This window comes from Myripristis murdjan, chromosome 1, assembly GCF_902150065.1.
Source record: "Myripristis murdjan chromosome 1, fMyrMur1.1, whole genome shotgun sequence".
Lineage (NCBI taxonomy): Eukaryota > Metazoa > Chordata > Actinopteri > Holocentriformes > Holocentridae > Myripristis > Myripristis murdjan.
In genome coordinates, this window is record NC_043980.1 from 2981148 (window position 1) to 2994646 (window position 13499).

General features: G+C 44.6%; 1 protein-coding gene across 1 annotated transcript; it reads left to right on the forward strand.

Annotated features, from left to right (window-relative positions):
* The first annotated feature begins 488 nt into the window (after nucleotides 1-488).
* Nucleotides 489-8606, forward strand: LOC115357424 (protein NLRC3-like). The gene is made up of 8 exons (XM_030048843.1): nucleotides 489-533; nucleotides 1853-1882; nucleotides 2149-2377; nucleotides 2773-4573; nucleotides 6018-6191; nucleotides 6346-6519; nucleotides 7574-7620; nucleotides 8080-8606. The coding sequence occupies exons 1-8, from the start codon at nucleotides 489-491 to the stop codon at nucleotides 8604-8606; spliced, it is 3027 nt and encodes a 1008-aa protein (XP_029904703.1).
* The last annotated feature ends 4893 nt before the right edge of the window (nucleotides 8607-13499 follow it).

Below are 13499 nucleotides of genomic sequence, written 5' to 3' on the forward strand. Positions count from 1 at the left end.
TAATTATTTCACCCGTTTTATTTTTAGTTTTTTATACTGCTATCATCTGCATTCAATACTGACCCTTTGAAACATGAGAAAATTAACGTGATTTCTTTCTCACAAAAAACAAACAAAAAACATCAGAAAATTATCAAAATAATTACTTGAACATAGCAAAGCAATTAGTAAAACAAATAGACAATGACTTATAATTATTATAATTACACATTTAAACTTCAAGTTATTGGAATGTTGCTGAGAGGCTGAAATGAGAGCTTTGTAAAGGTCAGTAGTTTCCAGTCCATGTGTGAAGAGTCCCAGAGGATTCAAAGTCCTTTGTAGATGAAGCTGCTCAGTGGGTTTGATGTAAAGGGCGGCTGCTCTGAGTGTTACGTCCACTCTGTATATGTGACATGGTGCTGACAGGAAGACAGCACACATCCTGTCATGGAAAGCTTGTTGTCATCAATCAGCCGCTGTGTTTGTGTCAAGGTGTGGGCTCGGCTATGGATGTGTGTGAGGAGAGAGAGGAGGGGCTCCCTGCCTCTGAAAGCACTCTGTCTGGGGAACATGACAGCCAGACCAAAGCTAAGAGGTGAGATGAGGATCTCTGACTGTCCATGACTGTTCTCCATCTCAGAGCTCAGCAGGCAAATCAGCACAGCAGCATTATTCACAGGAAAAGCTCTGTGTGTGTTCACATTAGATTATCTCTTACACATGGGCGTAGCCAGAAATTTTTCACTGCAGTTGCTTAGTAGTTGCTATACAACTGTACAGAGTTGCTTGTCAATTTACTACAATGCCAATTAAACAGTATAAATAAGGATATGGATGTCATGATTGGCCTACTCATTCAAATCAGGGCCGTCTGGGAAATATGCTCGTGCACCAGATAAACATTATGGTGTAACCCTACGCCTGTCAAAATCAATTTGATGTTCGTTGTTGATAATTTAACTATATGCCGCTTTTTCACAGCAGTGAGAAATGCACATAATAGCCCTAGCCTACAAACCCTTTAACAATAACCTTTTTTGGAATTAACTGAATGGCAGAATGCGAAGGAATAGGTCACAGAAAAGAACTGCATTATAAAACACGCCATAAAACGGTTACCCTACATATAGCCCATAAAATAAAGTCAATGATTTATTAGGAATAATGCCACAACAAAATAATTAATTGAAAACTATTTACTCTTCCACCAAGCAATAGTGTATAATCCAGCAAGATGGTGGACAGAATGGTTGCCAAGCAACACAGACGCTGAGATCGGGTGAAAATCAACAGTCTCTTTCTTCTCCTTCTCGCCACATTTTGGTGTTGCTATAGCAACTGCAAGCAACCCCCTGGCTACGTGCCTGCTCTTACACATAATGTTGTTTCTGAAAATAAGTACATGATTATTATCTGAGTATGTTAGTGTTCCTAAGAAAGTAAAACAGTGTTGTTCATAGAGACACAGATCCCTTCACTGTGTTCATGATGTTTCTATCAGGATCCAGCAGGAGAGACCAGACTCCCCTGGACCCAGCTGTGTATCCTTCAAGAGTGACTGGTCTATGATTCGACCTATTTTCTTCAAAGACACACAGCCCTCTGCTGATGATGGGTAATTATTTAAAGATCCAGAGTCGGTTCGGCCCCTCAGACTCTGTTGACTGAGTTTCCTCTTTCAAAACATCACATCCAATAATCAGAGCAGCTTCTAACATGGAGTTCATTTTGTGTTTCTGCCAGGATTCATCCTGACAGAGCACAACACCTTTAATCACATGTGTGTGTGTGTGTGTGTGTGTGTGTGTGTGTCCTCCTCAGAGTCCAGCAACAGAGCTCAGAGGTTCCCAGTGGTCAGTCTGCCCAGGAGCATCAAACACACCTGGCCTCCATATTTCTGGTGTGTAAATGCAGCGATATGACACCAGAGCGAGTGCTGTTCTACTGAACATCAGCTCTCATGGAACGCCTCTTGTCCAATCAGATTGCTCCACTGACACTAACTGTTGTATAATGAACAACAAGGTCCAAACTGAGCAGCAGCTCAGCTCATAATCGTCTCCATGCTGCACTTTGGACTTTCAGGCTCTTCAACCTGGATCTGATTTTGTGTTTTGGGTCCAAATTTGAAAATGGAACTTGAATTCTTTGATTTTTCTGTTGCAGCTGCTGGAGGAGAACATCAACACCTTTGTGAAGAAGGAGCTGAAAAACCTGCAGAGGACTCTTAGTCCAGATTACCCAGAATGCTCAGAGAGGCAGAGGGAGGATGAGGAGGTGTTGGACAGTGAGGAGGAAGAGCAGAGGAGGAGCAGCAGGGAGGCTTTTCTGCAGATCACACTGCACCTCCTGAGGAGAATGAAGCAGGAGGAGCTGGCTGAGCATCTGCGGAGCAGTAAGAGGCTTTTAACTCCTTTAACAGGATGGAAAGGAGGAATGATGGGAAAACTGAATGTTTGCATTTGTAACCTCTGCTGGAAATACAGACATTTCTAAAACAAGAGCTCAGCAATCCCAGATTGGAAGGGAAATGAGCACAATCCTCATGGAGAACCTGGTTAAAGTGTTGATTTGTTCATATTTGTGTAAAATGCTGAACACAAAGTTGACATGGAAAATGTTGCCTTTCACATTTGGCTGCAGACAGTCAGGACTGGTTTTTCCACCAGCAGCTATGAGCTAAATGGATGCCATGCAGCCACAACTCAGATACATTTACCAGCAAATATTCACATTTCTCTCATTAATGTGACATTCACTTACTGATGTTTTTGTTGTTTGTTCATTCAGAAACTGCCGCTGCAGCGTGCCAACGTGAACTCAGATCTAAGCTGAAGAAGAAGTGTGAGTGTGTGTTTGAGGGGATTGCTAAAGCAGGAAACCCAACACTTCTGAATCAGATCTACACAGAGCTGTACATCACAGAGGGAGGGAGTGGAGAGCTCAATGAGGAACATGAGGTCAGGTGGATTGAAACAGCAGCCAGGAAACCAGACACACCAGAAACAATAATAACATGTGAGGACATCTTTAAACCTTCACCTGGAAGAGATGGACCAATCAGAACAGTGATGACAAAGGGAGTGGCTGGCATTGGGAAAACAGTCTTAACACAGAAGTTCACTCTGGACTGGGCTCAACACAAAGCCAACAAGCATGTCCACTTCACATTTCCATTCACTTTCAGAGAGCTGAATCTGCTGAGAGGGAAAAAGTTGAGCTTGGTGGAACTTGTTCATCACTTCTTCACTGAGACCAAAGAAGCAGGAATCAGCAGGTTTGAGCAGTTCCAGGTTGTGTTGATCTTTGACGGTCTGGATGAGTGTCGACTTCCTCTGGACTTCAAGAACAACCAGATCCTGACCGATGTTACAGAGTCCACCTCAGTGGACGTTCTGCTGACAAACCTCATCAAGGGGAACCTGCTTCCCTCTGCTCGCCTCTGGATAACCACACGACCCGCAGCGGCCAATCAGATCCCTCCTGAGTGCGTTGGCATGGTGACAGAGGTGAGAGGCTTCACTGACCCACAGAAGGAGGAATACTTCAGGAAGAGATTCAGAGATGAGAAGCAGGCCAGCAGAATCATCTCCCACATCAAGACGTCACGAAGCGTCCACATCATGTGCCACATCCCAGTCTTCTGCTGGATCACTGCTACAGTTCTGGAGGACGTGTTGAAGACCAGACAGAGAGGAGACCTGCCCAAGACCCTGACTGAGATGTACATCCACTTCCTGTTGGTTCAAACTAAAAAGCAGAATGTGAAGTATCATGGGAGAGCAGAGACAGATCCAGTCTGGACTCCAGAGACCAGGAAGCTGATCCTGTCTCTGGGAAAACTGGCTTTTGAGCAGCTGGAGAAAGGCAACCTGATCTTCTATGAAGCAGACCTGGCAGAGTGTGGCATTGATATCAGAGCAGCCTCGGTGTACTCAGGAGTGTTCACACAGATCTTTAAAGAGGAGCGTGGGCTGCACCAGGACAAGGTTTTCTGCTTCGTCCATCTGAGCCTTCAGGAGTTTCTGGCTGCTCTTTATGTCTTTCTGACATTCATCAACTCTGGAGTCAATCTGCTGTCAGAAGAACAATCAGCCTTCAGGTGGTCTGTACTGTTCAACAAGAAATCTGAACTAAAACTCCTCCAGAGTGCTGTGGACAAGGCCTTACAGAGTCCAAATGGACACCTGGACTTGTTCCTGCGCTTCCTCCTGGGTCTTTCACTGCCGACCAATCAGACTCTCCTACGAGGCCTGAAGACACAGACAGGAAGTAGCTCACAGACCAATCAGGAAGCAGTTGAGTTCATCAAGGAGAAGATCAAGGAGAATCCCTCTCCAGAGAGAAGCATCAACCTGTTCCACTGTCTGAATGAGCTGAATGACCATTCTCTAGTTGAGGAGATCCAACAGTACCTGAGTTCAGGAAGTCTCTCCACAGACAAACTGTCTCCTGCTCAGTGGTCAGCTCTGGTCTTCATCTTACTGTTATCTCAAGAAGATCTGGAGGGGTTTGACCTGAAGAAATACTCTGCTTCAGAGGAGGCTCTTCTGAGGCTGCTGCCAGTGGTCAAAGCCTCCAGGAAATCTGTGTAGGTTCATAGAAAACTGGACATATTAAATACATGATGCTCTCTACTCAAGATAGAAAATAATGACAGTCATCTTTGATTCCTCCTCAGGCTGAGTGTGTGTAATCTGTCAGAGAGAAGCTGTGCAGCTCTGGCCTCAGTTCTCAGCTCCCAGTCCTCTAGTCTGAGAGAGCTGGACCTGAGTCACAATGATCTGCAGGATTCAGGAGTGAAGCATCTCTCTGATGGACTGGAGAGTCCACACTGCAGACTGGAGGCTCTCAGGTAGAGTTCACATCGGGCCTGAAAATTAAGACCCGACCCGAACCGGGCCCGACTGGGCCAGCCTGAGGCCCTACCCGACCCCACTTTATCAGCATGATAAAGCCCAAAAAAAACATCACCAAATTTGCCATTATTTAGCAGCGCCGGTGGCTCAAATTCTAGTAGCCTAGCAGTGAGAGAACGGACATAATAGTTGGCGAAAGGCAGCTTCAAATGTTCAGTTGTTCATAAAACATAAAAGTAGGCTATTAATTTTTCTGTTCTCTACTTCTCTGTTGTAAAGTGTCTTTGATTTATGACTCTGCCGAGCAGTGGCGGTTCTATGTTGCCGCCATGTTGCCGCCATAGCCATAGGCTTGCGCCCTTTCATGTTACTACTCCAACCCCCCCGCCCCCGTGGCACCATTCGGCCGTGGCACTGCGGCACCGGCCGGCATCAGGCAGCTCACCTGTCAGATCCGGCAGACCGGTGCCGCGGCCGATCCGCCTGATGCCGACTGATGGTGCCGCGGCATGTGCGAGTCAATACGGTAGTCTAGAAAACTGGCGATTTTTTTTTTTTTTTTTTTTTCTCGTGGGCCCCAAGTAGATTGCGCCCTGGGCGGTTGCCCACACTGCCCATAGCAGAAACCGTCCCTGCTGCCGAGTCTGCCAGCACAGCGGGATACTGCTGCAACTCTCTCTCACTTGTTTGCGCTGCGCTTGCACAGCTGGTTGTCTGTCTGTCACGGAAAGTTTAGCCTCCAAATCCAATCCAGTCTCTCACTCTCTCCACCAGTCACATAAAAATGAAACGTCATAATCAATAACAGAACACATAATTCTATTTTTTTAATTAAAAAAAAAAAAAATCCCCCACAGAATCCGAAACCCGCCCAATTCACGTAAATTTTAGGCCCGACCCACCCCGACCCGACATTTTCGGGTCAGGTCGGGTCGGGTCGGGTTCGGGCAGAATATGAGAACTCTACTCTCAGGTCAGTTATGTTGAATATTTAAAGGGTGACCTTGTGAGTTTAACATCAGGATTTATAAGACATTTTACTTACCATTCCCATTGGAATGGAATTCCTAAATTTTGCCTTCTTCCAGTCACCCAACTTTACATACAGTCAGAATTCATATATGAATCACATTATATACTACAGCAACAATTCTATGTCCATATATCTTTCCTCAGGCTGAGTGACTGTAATCTGTCAGAGAGAAGCTGTGCAGCTCTGGCCTCAGTTCTCAGCTCCCAGTCCTCTAGTCTGAGAGAGCTGGACCTGAGTAACAACAATCTGCAGGATTCAGGAGTGAAGCGTCTCTCTGCTGGACTGGAGAGTCCACACTGCAGACTGGAGGCTCTCAGGTCAGGATTCCTCAACCTGCTCAACACATGACCAGTTCAGTCCTGATTTCCATGCAGCTTCATGTCACTGAACACATTCATAAGCTGTGTAGGTTTTTGTGAAAACACAAAGCAGATGATGTGGTGGACTGATTGTGTTTGTGATGGTGTGCAGGCTGTCAGGCTGTCTGCTCACACAGGAAGGCTGTGCTTCTCTGGCCTCAGCTCTGAGCTCCAACCCCTCCCATCTGAGAGAGCTGGACCTGAGCTACAATCATCCAGGAGACTCAGGAGTGAAGCTGCTCTCTGCTGGACGGGAGGATCCAACCTGGAGACTGGAGGCTCTCAGGTATGGAGAGACACACACAATGTCTTATAGACAAGTTTACGCGCCAAACCCCGGGGGACGCCATTACCCTACAAAAATGCACTTTATTTCTGCCGGAAGTGGTTTGCGCACCGTATGCCGGTGTAAACAAACTTCCATGCTAACGCAGCTTCGTCTGGACATGTAGCTCGCTGCTCGTGAGGTTTCAGTTTTAATAATTATGTCCTTACAATGGGAACACGATTCAACCACCTTGACTGTTTGTGTGAAAATAAAAGTTTATGTAAATGTAAAAATGTAATTTCATTTCATTATTGCACTGAACTACGATCATGAATGCTAGGCCTTATGTTTCTTAGTGTAACAGTTTCTTTTAACACAGTTCATCATTCATAGTAAGCTCATGCTGTACATTAATAACACTGGATGAATTAATTGCTTTGAGGAAACTAAACAAATGGCTTCAACAAGAAAGAGAACGTGTTTAATCCTAACAGGTATTAAACCGTAAAATACAGAAGCAGCCCACATAATTACATCACTATAAAAATATTCATATATAATATTAAAAACTACAATGCACACAGTATTTGTTGTGTTTATCTGTATTTAATGAACAACATGGCTGGGTGCTGATAGACAGGGACACAAGGCAAGATTCTAAACCTCACGAGGCTCTCTGATCAGTGGACTCTTCAGGTTAACTAGGCCAGCACACTACCGCACACGTCGTTCCCAAACCACTTTTTTTTTTTTTTTTTTTTTTTAAGTATCCATCTTTAATTTCCTTTTGTCGGCAGGACAGAGCTAGCTAGCTAAAAACCTATGTATGTCTGTGGCTAAAAACAAACCAGCACGCCAAAACGGAAATGGATTGCATCGATGGGAGGAGTTTAGGATGTAGAGCGGAAACGGCTCATAAACTTGTCTATAGAGGGCTGAGGAGTATTGTTTCATGTTGAATGGTGGATATGAGTGACGTGGTCTGCTAAATCCTTCATAGGGAAGGTTATTTACTGCCCATGTTTCCATCCTCAAAGAGAATCTGCTGCTCTGACTCTGTTTCTTCCTCCAGGGTGGACCATGGTGGAGAGCAGTGGTTGAAACCAGGCCTGAGGAAGTGTAAGTGTGGATTTAGTTTGATTCATCAACACAAAATCTTCAGCTGTTTAGATGGTGCAGCTGCAGTTTCTGCTGTTTGTTCTCAGCTGCTTTTACCTGCTGAACCAAACACAAACAGATCTGATGCTCCACTGCAAACATGATCAGTTTCTAAATTTGATTTTTACACATTTCTCTTAAAAGTTCAATATGCTAGAAATGAAAAAACTTCATGTAATTATACAATAACAAAGTGATGCACTGCAATAACCTTTTTCTGTTTTTACTGTGAAAATAATGCATGAAGCATTTTGTGTATGTAGTTTCCACCAAGTGAACATAACTTGTTTAGTTTGTATATAAATGGCTCTTCCAGAGTGTGTGTCATCATCAAAGTTTTAACAAATCAATAATCAAACTGTTAATAAATCAGCAGATAATAACCACAGCAGGTCTGTTGTGTCTTGTTCTCTCCATCAGATTCCTGTGAACTCAAACTGGACACAAACACAACAAACAGACACCTCGTCCTGTCTGAGGACAACAGGAAGGTGACAGCAGTGACAGAAGAGCAGCCATATCCTGATCACCCAGAGAGGTTTGAGCACTGGAAACAGATTCTGTGTAGAGATGGTCTGACTGGTCGCTGTTATTGGGAGGTCATGTGCAGAAAAGAAGTTGATATAGCAGTGACTTATAGAGGAATCAGCAGGAGAGGAGGCAGTGATGATGCTGGGCTTGGATGTAATAAAAACTCCTGGAGTCTGATCTGTTCTGATCGAGAATTCACTGCCAGACACAATAACAGAGGAACAGTCATCCCTGCCCCCTCCTCCTCTAAGAGAGTGGCAGTGTATCTGGACTGGCCTGCTGGCTCTCTGTCCTTCTACAGCGTCTCCTCTGACACACTGATCCACCTCCACACCTTCAGCAGCACCTTCACTGAGCCTCTGTACCCGGGGTTTTGGGTTGGGTTTGGTTCCTCAGTGTCTCTGTGTGAGATCTGAGGAGTGAGAGTCGCGTCTTCACACTGCTGATCAGAGACAGCTGCTGACATGACTGTTCACTGCAAAGGCATTTTTATAAACTTACTGAACCATTTCTATGTGCACCAGCTGGAGCTCTAACGAAAACTAACTGAATTAGTGTGTTTTTAGTGTGTTTTTATCTACTACTAATGACATTTTTGTCTTCCACTTTTAAATGGTGGTTATCTTTAACCATATTGTTTAACTGGTTAAGAATCAGCTGTGGATTTTAGCTGTTATGTAGTCCTGAAAGCGACAAGTCAACTGACAGCGTGGGAAAAATCGCAGCTATCTGTCCAATACTGACTGATCGGGTTACTTTTAACCCTCACCTCTAACTGGATCAAGACTCCTAGCCACCAGACGCCTCATCTGAGAAACAACAGCAGAATCCGAGACTGGACCAGCGTAACTGTACAGAAGCTTGATCACCGCAGCGGGCCCAGTGTTTGGGCCCGTACCGGTAAGTTTCCTACCTGGAGACCTAAGCCTGCTCTAAAGCCAAGAAATCGCCGTGGACTCCCGTTGTGGAGTCCTCGTGTGTAAGTTTACAATCCGTGTCTCTCGTGACTGGCACTACTACTCCACAGGAGCGTTTTTAAAGTGTTTAGCCTTCTGTTTACAAGGTAGCCTAACCAGCCGCTAACGAAACAAACACACAACACACCTTTGCTGCCGGAGTTTGTTTCCCTGTTCCCACAGCGACAATCTACCACCACCATGGGTCCACTCACCTCGCCATCCGGGTGTGATCGCTGCCATCAGCTTAGCCAAACCATCCTCTGCAACCGCCGCACCATCGCTGAGCTGGAGGGACGCATATCCGACCTCCACCAACTCCGGGTTGAGGAAGAGTTTATGGAGTCGCTGGTGGTCACCGTGGGAGCCGATGCTGCTACACCTGCAGAAGCCGAGCTGGACACCACCATCCCGATGCCCCCTCAACTCGATATCCCCATCCCAACCACTGCTCCACCCGTCCTAGCCGAAGCCGAGCCCCAGTCCACCATCCAGGTAGCCCAGCCTCCCTCCGGGGGTACCGAAGCCCGCTGGCTACAAGAGGGAGCGAAACCCAAGAAAAAGTCGGCAGTTTTCGCCTGCTTTACCCCCAACCCTAACATCCGCAGCTCAACTCCTGGTCACGGTCCCTGGATCCCAGTTAAAAATAAAAACAGAAGAAATAAGTCGTCCCCACGTTCACCTGCTCCTGCAGATTCTTCAGAGGATATTCCGCTCACAAACCGGTTTAGTTCTCTGGAAGAACAGGACTTCCCTCCGTTTCCCCCTCCGCTGATGCAGCTACGAGTTTCACCTCCACCGCTGCTCAAACCACACAGCTATCGGCGCCGACAGTCACAACGCCCCCGAGCCACCACCGAGAGCTTTCCTGGTCGAGCTGTCCATCGCCAGCCGAAGCGCGCTCCTCCTGCCCGTCGCGACTCGGAACTACCGCTCCACCGCTGGGTCGCTCCTAGTGAGTCTGGATTGCCTGCTGAATCGGGTTCCGATGAGAAGTGTGCCAGCAGCTCCCCTGTTCTTTTAGTCGGGTCCTCTATGGTTCGTGATGTGCGAATCAACATGTGCTACACATCCTGTCACCCAGGTGCCTGCGCTAATCACCTTAATGACGTCATACCCCCGCTGCTCTGTAAACTCCCCTCTGCCCGTGCCGTTGTGGTTCATTTGGGAGGAATAAATGACCTCAAACAGCAACAGTCAATGAAGCTCAGAGATGACTGCATTCAGCTCATTGACAATATCCTACACTCAAATAAGCAATGCATCATCTCTGGGCCCCTCCCTCCTCCCTCTTTTGGCGATATGAAGTTTAGCCGACTCAGGCAGCTTCATGTGTGGCTTAAAGGTTACTGCAATAGCACTGGCATCCCCTATGCAGATAACTTCACCACCTTTCTTGACAGACCAGAACTCTTCAAGCATGACCGTCTCCACCTGAACCATGCAGGGTCCCGCCTTCTATCCCAGAACATCGACCTCACACTAAGATCCTGCAAAGCTCTCTCCATCTGACTGTCTCCACTCGCTAAATGTAATAGAGACTCCACCCCACTCATCCCCGCTGTCACTTATTGTTTCACAAACGCACCCCCAGCTTTCATTCCAAGTGCTAACAACTATGGGTCTGGGATAAATAATTATAACAATAATCAAATATACAATATTCCGGTTATAAGCAGAAAAAGACCTAAGCACTCAAACAAAAGCCACACTTGTTACTCCACTGCTACTATCACCACTTCAAATTTAATCTTGATTCCTTTGAAACCTTGCATTGCTGCTCCTACCCATGTTTCAAATCCATCACTTAACCCAGACAAAAGCAGAAATGGTCTAGGAATAATTCATCTGAATATTAGAAGCCTGTCAAAGAACTTGGATTATGTTAAAGTCCTAGTTTTACAGACTGATCCTGACATTTTAGTTTTAAGTGAATCATGGCTACAGGAAAGTATTAAAGATTGTGATGTAAATTTGGCTGGATACAGTTTGTTTAGAGCAGATCGAGCTAGAAGAGGAGGTGGAGTGGCAGTTTTTGCCAAAACTGGTTTAATTGTGTCTGTATTGGACTCTGTTTCTAGGTCTAAATGCTTTGAATTTATTGCTTTAAAAGTTCAACTTGGACCTCTGCCATTGGTGGTTATTGGTGTTTATAGACCTCCATCCGCAGATGTAAATTCTGTGGATGTATTAACAAATCTTATCTCAAAATATATTGATTTTGAAATGCTTGTTTTGGGTGATTTCAATTTGAATTGGATCGACAGCACCTCAAATTATCTAAGGGATCTATGCTCTAATCTCAATTTAACTCAGCTTATAACTGAGCCCACAAGGCCAAATATGAAGGACCTTTCAAAATCAACTTTAATTGACCTTGTTTTCACTAATAGAGCTGATAAAATTATAGCCACTGGAGTTTTTGAACTAGGTAATAGTGATCATTGCCCCATAGCATGTGTAAGGAGAGCAAAAATAGAAAAAACAGGATCTCACACAGTCTCAAAAAGAAATCTCAAGATCTTTAATGAACAACTCTTCTTGGAGGATGTCTCACATAGCCTTGCTGACTTCACAGAAAAAATCACTGATGTGGAGATGGCTCTTGATTGCTTCACAGTTACATTTACTTCAATCATTAATAAACATGCACCCCTCAAGAAATTCAGGATCAAAGACAGAATTGCACCTTGGTTCTCAAAGGAACTATCAACTTTGTTCCGTGAGAAGAACAAAGCCTGGTCTCGTGCGAGGCGTTCAGGTGACCCTGCACACTGGTTGTACTTCAGACAACTTAGGAATAAATGTACTACAGCAGTGAGAAAATCAAAATCTGATTACTATTTAGCTCTAATCACTAGCTCCTCCTCAAACCCAGCCATGTTCTGGAAAGCAGTAAATCTGAACAAAAATAAGACATCTAAATTTCAGCCAAAAATCATTAACACTGGAAATTCTGTGGATTCAGATGACTTAGAGATCTGCCTTATCCTCAACAAGCACTTCACAGATGCTGCACTTTTATTTGAGAGAGAGTATCCAGAGCTTCTTTCAGTCAGTACTGATAGCATTGATGCTGATGCTGATAGTGAGAGTGCTAGGGTTCAAACCAGTTTCTCCTTCCGTTCCTTCACACACAGTGAAGTGCTGAATGCACTACAATCCATAGACCCTAAATGCTCTACTGGTGAGGATAATTTGGATTCCTTCTTTTTAAAGCTCGCAGCCCCTGTTATCACACAGCACCTTGCCAACATTTTTAATCTGTCCATCTCAACTGGAAAATTCCCCATACTATGGAAAACTGCTCATGTAGTCCCCTTACATAAAGGTGGCACAAGGGATGACTTAAACAACTATCGCCCCATCTCCAAATTACCTTGCCTAGCAAAAGTAATGGAATCCTTGGTCAACTCTCAACTCAAGCCTTTTATTTCAGACCACTCACTCTTAAGTCCTTTTCAGTCTGGCTTCAGAGCCAATCATAGTACAATCTCCACCATCACATTGGTGTCAAATGATATAATAACTGCATTAGATAAGAGGTATCACTGCGCTGCTCTTTTTATAGATCTGTCTAAAGCATTTGATACAGTTGATCACCACTTGCTTCTCAGAAAATTAGATGGTATTGGTTTGGATAAAAATGCATGTACCTGGTTTCAGAGCTATTTATTTGATAGACGTCAGTGTGTTAAACTTGGTCATACAAAATCTAAATTTTTGGTAACTAATAGAGGTGTGCCACAAGGTTCTGTCCTGGGCCCCTTACTTTTCACTGTCTATATAAATGATATTGTTTCCTCTGTAAGTGATTGCCATGCTCATTTTTATGCTGATGACACAATTTTATATTGTATCGCGGATTCTGTACAGCTAGCCATCACAAATCTGCAACTTGCTTTTAACTCTTTTCAAGAATCCCTTATCCGACATAAACTACTTCTTAATGCAACTAAGACAAAATTCATGTTGTTTTCCAGATCCCAAAACATTGACTACAATAGTGTGCATTTATACACCAAAACCGGTTCAGAAATCGAGAGAGTCACAGAATACAAATACCTAGGCATCTGGCTTGATGAGGAGTTCTCATTCAAGTTCCATGTGAATGAGCTAGCCTCCAAGTTGCGACAAAAGATTGGCTTTCTGTACAGAAATAAATCAAGTTTTCCAGTACACTCGAGAAAAACAATTGTTGAAGCTGTATTTTTGTCTGTCATGGATTATGGGGATGTAATTTACAAACATGCTGCTGCTTCAACTCTGAAGCCCCTGGACACTGTTTATCACTCTGCCCTTAGATTTATAACTGGCGATAGATATGACACTCATCATTGCTTGCTCTACAAG

Excerpts from the sequence above, each read along its gene's own strand:
- LOC115357424 (XM_030048843.1), top strand. The coding sequence starts at position 489 with ATGGATGTGTGTGAGGAGAGAGAGGAGGGGCTCCCTGCCTCTGAA. Across the intron at positions 1,883-2,148 it reads ACCTGGCCTCCATATTTCTG|CTGCTGGAGGAGAACATCAA; the intron begins GTGTGTAAATGC and ends TTTCTGTTGCAG. Across the intron at positions 7,621-8,079 it reads GAAACCAGGCCTGAGGAAGT|ATTCCTGTGAACTCAAACTG; the intron begins GTAAGTGTGGAT and ends TCTCTCCATCAG.